The sequence below is a fragment of the Blastomyces dermatitidis genome, assembly GCF_000003525.1.
Source record: "Blastomyces dermatitidis ER-3 genomic scaffold supercont1.1, whole genome shotgun sequence".
Lineage (NCBI taxonomy): Eukaryota > Fungi > Ascomycota > Eurotiomycetes > Onygenales > Ajellomycetaceae > Blastomyces > Blastomyces dermatitidis.
Genome location: NW_025544774.1, coordinates 2,411,404 through 2,421,307, shown reverse-complemented (window position 1 = coordinate 2,421,307; position 9,904 = coordinate 2,411,404). Strand labels below are relative to the sequence as shown.

At 47.7% G+C, this 9,904-nt stretch overlaps 2 protein-coding genes across 2 annotated transcripts; one reads left to right on the top strand and one right to left on the bottom strand.

Moving 5' to 3' along the window:
• Window positions 1-4,844, top strand: BDCG_00326 (uncharacterized protein). The gene is made up of 2 exons (XM_045415844.1): window positions 1-1,890; window positions 1,972-4,844. The coding sequence occupies exons 1-2, from the start codon at window positions 1,869-1,871 to the stop codon at window positions 3,165-3,167; spliced, it is 1,218 nt and encodes a 405-aa protein (XP_045271699.1). The 5' UTR covers window positions 1-1,868; the 3' UTR covers window positions 3,168-4,844.
• Window positions 4,845-5,139: 295 nt separating this feature from the next.
• BDCG_00325 (uncharacterized protein) lies at window positions 5,140-9,604 on the bottom strand. The gene is made up of 4 exons (XM_045415843.1): window positions 9,522-9,604; window positions 8,239-9,449; window positions 6,260-8,113; window positions 5,140-6,197 (listed from the first exon to the last, which is right to left on the bottom strand). The coding sequence occupies exons 2-4, from the start codon at window positions 8,448-8,450 to the stop codon at window positions 5,954-5,956; spliced, it is 2,310 nt and encodes a 769-aa protein (XP_045271698.1). The 5' UTR covers window positions 8,451-9,449; window positions 9,522-9,604; the 3' UTR covers window positions 5,140-5,953.
• Window positions 9,605-9,904: the final 300 nt, after the last annotated feature.

Genomic DNA, 9,904 nt, shown 5'->3' with positions numbered 1-9,904 from the left:
GCGTGATTACTCAGCACGCGAAGGCAATTGGGCTGACTCAGCTCGCTGCAGAACATTTGCTACGCCGCCTGTACCTGATTGAGGATTGAGTTGGGGGGCAGTCCATGAGTAGAGAAGGGGAAAGACGTTTGTTATTTTTCCTTGCTTTCTGTTATTTCAATTTTATTTTGGTATTATGTAGTTATCTATCAAATCATTTCCTATTATTATTATTATTAATAAGTTACTTATTCCTGTACCAAACCACTGGAACCACATACCACCTCAACATACAAGCGTACAAGCAGTGAAATAATAAACGCTGATACAGAATGCAGACGCCAACAAACTGCTGGTTTTGTCAACAGCAACAGAGAGAGGTGAGCTGTATTCATCCACGCAGGTAGGGTAGGTAGGTACAGAGCAAAGTAGAGAGTATATAATCATCCTGCCATCCCAAAAATTTCTGCTGTGGAGTTGCTGATGATAATAATAATAATGTCTCTCTTCCTGCGCCCACTCTAGCGCCTCTCTAGCCTCCTTAGCCTCCTTAGCCTCCTGCTTAGCCTCTTTAGCGCCCAGCCCCCAAAGCCACCAACACGAGCCTCACGGTATCCGATACGCCCCATTACACCGTGTTACGCGCCAGATACCAGGTGCACCGCCCTGTCTCACCGACGCGGTGCGGCGGTGACCATACATGACGTACGTGTCCTCGCCTCTTTTCCTTTTCCATGTTGCTTGGCGGCTCTTTGGCTCCGTTGTGTTGTGCCATCTTGGCCTCAGCCTCTGCCCGCCTTGTCCAAACCTCCAACCTCCAACCTCCAACCTCCAACCTCCAACCTCCAACCTTTCAACCTCAACCTCTGTCCTCTCTCTCTCTCCCCCCTCCTCCTCCTCTCTTGATCCTCTCTCCATCCTCTCTCTCTCTCTCCATCCTGTCCTATCTCCAACTCCATCGTCAACGCCATCGTCAACGCCATTCCCACCTCCCACCACCACCATCATCATTACCTCCGAAGCTCCCTTCACCCCAAATACGTCGGGATGGTCCCAATCTAGCCCTCCCGTCTGCCCGTGTTCCTGCTCTCGAGTTCGAGTTCCCTAGTCGCACAAAGTCAAGGCACTTGACAGCCAAATAATTATACCTCCTTCACCTCCGTCTGCGACCTACAAATCCCCATCCATTCCTGTCTGCTAGACACTACGTCGTAACTTGGAGCCACGTCAACATCCCATATACCGGCGCCCGCCAATCTCCTTCCTTTCGTCCTCTACATCTAGCCGTATCTGTTCTCCTCTACATTATATATATATATATCTATACAGTATATATGACATGTTTTATATATTTGCCGTTCCCGAACCAAGGCAATATCAACAACCAAATAAGTCTTAATCTGACGCTTCGCCGTTGCACAACCCCTGTCGCCGTCTAAAACAATTACACTCGCTTCATTTGCTATTCGGTCTGATATCCTGACTAGCCGCTGCTACACTTTAATTGCTTTTTTCTTCCCTTTTCTTTTTTCTATTTTCTATTTTCTATTTTCTTCCCCAAAGGGCTACTTTCGCGATATATTTTACATACGCGCACACAATAGCCACACATCTAGTCGAATGATAAGCCAAGGAGAGATCCATCTGTTTGCCGATCCGTTTCTCTGCACGACTTTTTGATCTTGGGGGCTTTCTTTGCTTCATCCTTGGAGGTTTTGATTGTTCTTTCAAATTCTCCGCGCGGATAAAGACCTATTAATTGCCTTTGGGTCAAGTCAAGCGAACAATCGCCCCTCCTTGAAACACGATCAAAGGAGAAATCAAGGATCTATAAAATAACCCTTGACCTTAGATCTGTCTGTCCTTGAGACCAATATTTTTTTGTGACAATGTCCAGCGGGAATCCACCAGGTATGTACAATAGGCATTTCGTTTATCTCGCAACGGGAACCATACATCTCCCCATGCTAACCTACCTACCCTTCTTTATAGATCCAACCGGGGGGAACCCAAGTCCTTCTCTTCCCGACTCTCCTTCTAATGAGCCAACTCAACCGCCATCAGAGCCGACACAGCCGCCACCGCCCACTACACCGTCACCCCCATCTCCAACCGTACCGCCCCCGAACCCCCGGCCCCCGCCCCCGCCCCCGCCCCCAGAACCTTCACAGCCTCAGCCTCCACGGCCCACCACCTCAAGTACTCCGAGACCTCCCTCTCCCGGACCCCCTCCCCCTGCGACTACTCCTCCCCCGGAGACGCCATCACCACCCCCACCTGCACCGACCACAAATCCGGGAAACCGTTCAACTGTAACAATCACGTCCACCGCTTCAAATGCACCACCAGCTGGCACTGAGGCTCCCAATTCAACTAACTCTGGACTACCGTCAGTGGGTCCTCATCCACGCCCTAGCAATTCAGGCTCAGGTAGCCTTTCTACTAGTGCCACCATCGCTCTTGCCGTTATCGTTCCTATCTCTTCGGTGACCTTGATCATCCTTGTCCTACTATGGTGGTGGAGGAAACGGAAAGCTAGAAAAATGGCTGAAGAGGAACGGAAGCAGGAAATTGAAGAGTATCGATTCAACCCCAACAATGACCCGCTCTTGCCCGCCGTGGGTAATTTTGATGACGGTAACGGCCTGAAAGATGGGAATACCGGAGGATATCGCGGTTGGGGCACAACCACCTCTACCTCACGGAAGCTGTCAACCAATCTATCAAGCGGCGCTGGAATACCCGCCTCTGATAATGGCAGCAACCCAGGCCCTCCGAGAGCAGTATCTCCTGTGGACGACTCTATACCCTACGAGGACGACCAAAGGCCAATATCTGGTGACTATTCAGGACTCGACCCTGTTGCTGCGGGTATGCTAGGCCACAATGCCAACTCTCATGATATTGTCCATCGCGGTCCATCAAATGCTTCATCCGCTTATTCCAATGCAAACCGTTCGGACATATCGGACGATATTCCCGTGCCCGGTGTCGCACCCGGTACGGCGCAATATTATGATGACCCGTACTACACCGACGGAGCCGGGCAACCTGGAGGTCCTTTCGTGGACAACCCTTATGGCGCACCACCTGTGATCCGCGACGTACAAGCGAGACGGAATACGCGAATCGAAAATCCATCTGTATTTCCGCAACAAGGGAATGCGGGAATAGCGCAGAACTTTTAGGGGCTTCTCGGTTCCTGCCTTTCAACTGTCTTTCCTTGCGTTTAGCCGTGTTTTTCTTCTTTATTTTTACATTGTAGTCCATTCTGCTAGTCCCTCCCCGTTTGATTTTGCTTTTTCTATTTACCATCCTACTTGGAACACATTATCCACCTGGTCTGGAGAGTAGATCATTTCCGCCGCCACTTACTTTTTTCCCTTACCTTCCTTTCCCGGTCCGTCTCTGGCCTAGGTCAATATGAACGAACGCCTTCCCCCATTCTAATTAGGTCTGAGGCTTTTACCTTTTCTTCAGCGAAAAAGCCTCGAAAGTAGCCGCATGATTGCAAAACTAAGTCGAAACGAATACCCAACTTCCCCGCCTCAGAGGAACAAAAAAAACCAAAAAAAAAAAAAAAAAAAGGCCAATTAATAGGCACCTCTTTGCATGACATACCGATATCCATCCTTAATCGATTGATACCGCCTCTAAACCTCTTCAAAAGCAAGTATACCAAACCCATAGTACCTGGACCCTTCTTTTCCTCTCGCGTATCTCGTTTACCTTTTTGCTACATATCCTTCTCATCTACAGAATTTTATATATATATTTTCCCCCCAATTATCTATCTCCCTTCTTTTGTTCGGCCTGGCTGCTCCTAATTTCTTTTTAAATATAACTGTACCTATCTATATCCAACACACAATTTATTACTTCCAACCCTTTTTATTTCCTTTTGCCCTCATACGCCGTCATCACCATCACAATCGGAACCGTTCTACTATGCCTCTTTCAATCTTCTCTTCCAAAAGTCATCCACCGCATTTCCCCTCTCATGTTTTAACATGTATCACCTCGTCTCGTCCCATCTTAATACCTGGCCCCGTCTTTGCTTTGTGTTTGCCTCTCCATTGATATATATATATATATATATATATATATATATATATTTTTTGTATCTACGAGTATATTCCCATTATTTAAATAGTAATGATTTGATTCGGTTTTTACACTCATCTCTATATGTATTCAAAATACCGCACCGGGCACTCCCGTTCCCCCAAGTCTCTTGTATAATTCTCATCAATCGCATATATGTTTGTTTATAGTATCTGTCTGGTATAATATATCGTAATAGTTCCAATATCAGTCCATGATAGCATAGCGTCGTACGAAAGAAAACATCACCCCCGGGACCGCGAGCACGTTCGATACAATTTCACTACCCGTCATGATTTAAACGAGGTTTGATTCCCGATGAAAGAATGGAGCCCGACGCGGCTTTTTGAAAACAATTGACTTTTTTCTTTTTCTTCCCCTCTAACCCTAGGATGAAAACTAGCCAGGTGCGTGTGTAAGTAACTCTACAGTTTTGCATGTGTTGGTTAGTTAATCATAAAAAGTGAGATAGATGATGTAAATAATCTGTCTGCTGAGCTGGGTTTGTGTTTGTGTTCAGTTTCTTACACCCATTCATTCCCTGTCAATGTTAATGTAAAAGAGAAAAAGAAACATATCATAAGTTATCTAGATAGTAGACAGTCAGAGGAGTGAAAATCATTCAGTGTAACTATGTATATCAGTATGCACATCCTTGTTCGTTATTTCAAGAATGACCTGTGTAGTTACATAATGTCTGCTAAGATCCCATGGAGAGACCACTTTCTGTAAATAATAATGAATGTATCAAACCCTGATGTGATTTAAAGCTCACTGAGATCATTTCAAGTCACTGAGAGATGTAATATTTTCTGATATGTAACTGATTGTATTGTATGTATTTGTAACTGTAGACTTTATGAATTATCTAGCTAGCTCTAGAGAAGGGAGACAGAGAGATGATGATGATGCTCATCAGCAGCAATCATTTCAGCTGCATATAACACTTCACACTCACACTATATCAATCTGTGGACTCAAACACATTTGTTTTTTCCCCATTGTTATTATTGTCATGTTTTTATGCAGTGGATTGGAATATATCCATATTATATATTATGGGGTAGATAAAATAAAAATAGATTAATCATCTTGTTATTTTCTCTAGTAGATATAAAAGTCATTAGACATAGTCAGCCTCTAGTTATATGTAACTAAATGAGCGGGATAAAAACATTGGAAAAATCAGAGAAGAAAAAATAACCATTTCCCCCCTATTTCCAGTCCTGTTTATTCCTCCTTTCCTCCTTTTTGTTTATTTTTGTCAATTTCCCATATCCCCCGACCACACGACAATTAGACAGACAATTTGCTGGATGGATAGGATAGTGGGTGGCAATGGCAGTGGAAGTTAGAAAAAATGAATGAAGTGTCCCCCCCCTCCCTTCTGCCTTCCGCCTCTCACCCATCACTATGGATCCGGCCCACAGCATCAAATAAGACATATAAACGATAAAGCAAGAAGTATGTGAAAAGAAGATATGTTTCTAGTTAAGATTAGATCATTACACACGCGCCCCGGCCCTCACACCCACACACATACGGAAACGTATATTCAACCCCCCCCCCCCCCCCCGTTACCCACAGCCTTCACCATTTCGGCCTCGAGCCCTCACCTATACCACTTTCCATAGGGCCCACGAATATATAGAAACCAGGCCCAGGCAACCACGGTTCAAATTAGGAAATGAAGGAAGCGAAGCACGGGACACCCAACCCCCGCACCAAACATAAATGAAGCAAGAAGCACGATAAATAAATTTGAAATTGTCGGCAAAGGAAATGCGAAAGGGTTTCCGAAATATCAAACCCATTTAAGAAAAAAAAAAAAAAAAAAAAAACCCAAACCAAAAATTAAAAATTAAAACTCCTACGTCTTCATATCCCACGTGGGCTTCAAATTTGACGTAATATCTTGCACCGTCCCGACAGCTTCAGGCGGCAGACGACTAACCCGATACCCACCAGCGCGGATATTATACGCATGTGCTGCGGAGACGCCGGTGCGGTTGCTGCGGATGCTCCCTGAGTCACTGGCTGTTTCGGCATTTCTGAAGCGAGGGGGTGGTGCGAAGTCGAGGGCAGTGTAGGTGCCGGATTTGCGGAGCGCATGACTGGGCGAAATGTTAGTATACATATACATTAGTGCTTCTTGATGAGACGAAGGATTACTTACGGACTAGGCACGGCTGCGAGATCATCATATGAAGACGCCAAGGGGATATGTGCCGGGCGCACGGGGACATAAGGTCGTAGGCCTCCCTGACGCGTCTCAGAACGACCTGCTTTACGTTCTTTGACGGTGGGACCAGGAGCGAAATCGATGGGAAGAATCATGGTGTCATCCTTGAGCTTGTGCGCGCTGGGGAGGATGTGGAGGGGACCTGGTGGCGGCAGTTGAGGTTTCCGGGGCATTGGCGGTCCCCGGTTAGATATCGATGAGAACGCACGAGGGCCTGGGTCACCGGAGGTTGAGGAGAATGTCCTGTGGCTTGCTGCATAGCCAAAGGCGGACGAGGCGCCTTGGTGGCGCGGTGGCTGGGCGTAGAAATTTGGCGGCATTCGGGGCGGTGGGGTCATGGCGCGGCGACCGACGGGCTGGGCGAACGGGGCTGGTTCTGGAGGGTAGAAACCCATATCATCACCGCCGCCTCCGTAGTTGTAGGGGTCAGGGTGGTAGCCTGGATCGTACGGCATGTCTTCGTGATAGTCATCCTGGCCGTAGTCTTCGTAATATTCCTCTTGCGGAGCAGCAGGTTTGTTGCTCTCGTCAAAATACTCCTTGTAGAAGGATCGGATGCGATTGGCCCGTTGTTCAGGGTTGTCAGATGGGTCTTCTGGTGGCAGCGGGCGGATGCCGACTGTCAGACGTCGGGTGTCGAACTTGTACCCTTGGTCATCTGGGAGACCGTACATAGTAGATAGACGTGCTTTCTCGCCTGGTTGAGGGGTGTTCGGTTCTGGGGCGTCAATGTTCACCTGCGGGAGAACTAGGGTTGAGTTTCTTTTGTCATCCCCATAGTCGCTTTCGTCATCATCTGATGGAAGAGAAATGCGAGGCAATGCTTGGGCTGAGGTTGGGGCCGGAGCCGGAGTCGGAACCGAGGTCGGGGCGTGAGAGTGCGACTGCGACTGCCGGTGGGAACTTGATTCGGGCTGGTCATTGTCAGGAGCTGGGAGAACAAATGAAGGTGCAGAAGCCGCAGGCATTGTCGTCAGATGCAATTCATCGGCTTGAGTATTCTGAGAAACGGCTTGGCCTTGTGGTGGAGGGGGTTCGCTATGGTCACCGGACACTGGAGCGGTACCTCGTTGGATGAGAGCACCCAGGTAATCATTACTCTTCCTGAGCTCGCTTCCAGGTGTGAGTGTAGTTTGGGGCACAAGTGAGCGGTCCGGAGAATGGATGCCAGATCGATCGGATACGATATTAGGGGTGGGTGTTGCTGGCTTGCGTGGAGGGCTCCTGTGGCTCTTGTTTGACCCTATAGAATGAGTGTCATTTCCATGATGAGGAGGACTCGCTCTGGACATGCGCTGTGCATTTGTGAGGAGATTAGCATGCATCTCATCACCGGCTGGAGCATGTCGAGTACTCATGCCGGTAAAACTGGAAGAATCATCAGGGAACGGCCTAAAGTGGCCGGGAAATGACCGCATAGATCCATTGTCGCTGGGGGAAAAGGCTGCCGCAGTGCGGTATTTGTCATCATCTGCATGAGCAGCTCTTGACAAGGAGTGTAGCGAGTCCTGGGAGCCATTGAGACCTGGAGGGAGGAGATACGGACTGGTCATGGTGATATCTAAAGAAAGACCACGATTCCTTCCAGTAGGCTTTTCCGCCGTGTCAGTGGTGGTCATTTCCATTCCACCCTTCCGACCATGCCGACCCTTTTTGTTGCCCGAGGGGACAATATCCAAACCGAAATCTAGAGATTTGTGTTTATCATTGGCATCTTCAAATCGTAACTTTCTAACATGGCGACGGTGCAAAATGAGGAGTACGACAATCGCAGTGACAAGGGGGATACTATACGTCACAATTAGCTGTGGTTCTTCCTCTAACTCTTATAAATTCCCCTGAAAAAGTTGGAAGGTTCTTTTTTTCAGTTTTTTTTAAGAGAAAAAAAAAAAAAAAAACACAAGGGAACATACACCACTCCTAGAACGATGGGGAGTGTGGTGGAAGATAGGCTGGAGGGTCTCTCGCACACTCCTGTGGTGTCATCGGGGCCACATGATTTTATGGGTGTGGCTGCGGCCGAGGTGGAATCTGCTGCGGGAGCCCTTTTCAGGAGCAAGGTAGGCGCGACAACGGCGGTGGGAGGAGGATGAGCCCTTCTATGGAAGTGATTGTGACCATGCATAACTCGGTATTCTCTCTTTCGAGAGACGAGTTATAAATATGGAAGAGAATAGATTTTTTTTTTTTTTTCCCTTGTGAAAGGAATCAGATCAGTCCTATTTCCTTCTTCTTCAAGACTGGAATAGAAGCCCCGAATCAACGCGGCTGTCTGACTGATATATTATTGTGACCCAAAAGGAGCGGCTTATCCCATGCCTGCCAGTGTCACGTTCACATAAGCAAAGCAACCTTGCAGTAGAAGAAGGTAACACGGGCGGCGGGGTTGGGGAGGGGGGGGGAATATTGGAAGGATTGTTTGTCGATTACGAAGAGCAATAAGTAGGACGAGACGCAGCCACGGCGACCAGAACAGAGCAAACGAACGATAGGGAGTTGGGCAATGTTGGGTGGTGGACGGTGGTCAAAGGAGCGGCGTGGAGGGCATAATAAGCGCCAAAAACGACAATGACGACAATAGCAGCAGACCAAAGGAGTGGAAGTTCCCAAGTGGGAAGACGATAGAGAGCGGATGAAGAAGAAGAAGAAGAAGAAGAAGAAGAAGAAGAAGAAGAGTAGGAGAAGGAAAAAGGACCAGCGAGGTTGAGGAGGGAGGGAGGTTGGTGAGATGAAGGTGAAATGAAGGTCTGAGCGAGGTGTCGATGAATCCAGCTAGTCCGGTCACGTTGTCTGCTGTCCAGCACTGTTCCGGGCGAGACGAGATGAGACTCGCGGGCTAGGGGACACAAGGTGAACGCCCTAGTACCGCTCAGGTATAGCGCCGGTTGTGTCGCCTTCCCTTATTGGCCATCTGGTCCAGGAACAGGGCTTGGCAGACACGGATAGCCGAGGGGATCTGCCAATCACAAACACTCCACGTGATTATCAGGTGGACACTAACCGCATCTGGCCCAGCGTCCTGGCCCTCCATTCCGCTTCAAGATGTGGATTACGGATCTGGAAAGTTGCCGGCTCCAACTTGAAACAAGAAACAACAGGCGTCGGAAGAACAAGGCAGGCATGGCTGATGGCTTCCAAGGTTAAGTTAGTCTCTCTCTTTATTAGTATAGAAAAACCAACTTTTCCATGTGCACACCCATCAAAAATATTTGAATGCTCTGACTCATACAGCTCAGATCAATCTTCAAATCTTCCTTCTTTTTTTCATTCTGCTCTTTTCATATATTCTCTATAGTATTTACATTCCTTATACTTTTCTCTATATTCATTTTTAATCTCTGTGTTCATGGCATGCACTGCTAAATTCTCTGTAACATGATCTCATGTGATGTCATGTGCATCTCTTTGAATTCAGATGGGATTGAACAGCTGGCTCTGCAGTCTGTATGACTCTGATTAATCTGATAATGATGATAGAGGTGATACGGGGTGGAAGAGAGTGATAGGGGGAGAGAGTGATAGAGGCAGTAGAGGGGGTAGAGGGTGGAAGTGGTAGAGGGGGCTATGAGGCGGTAGAGG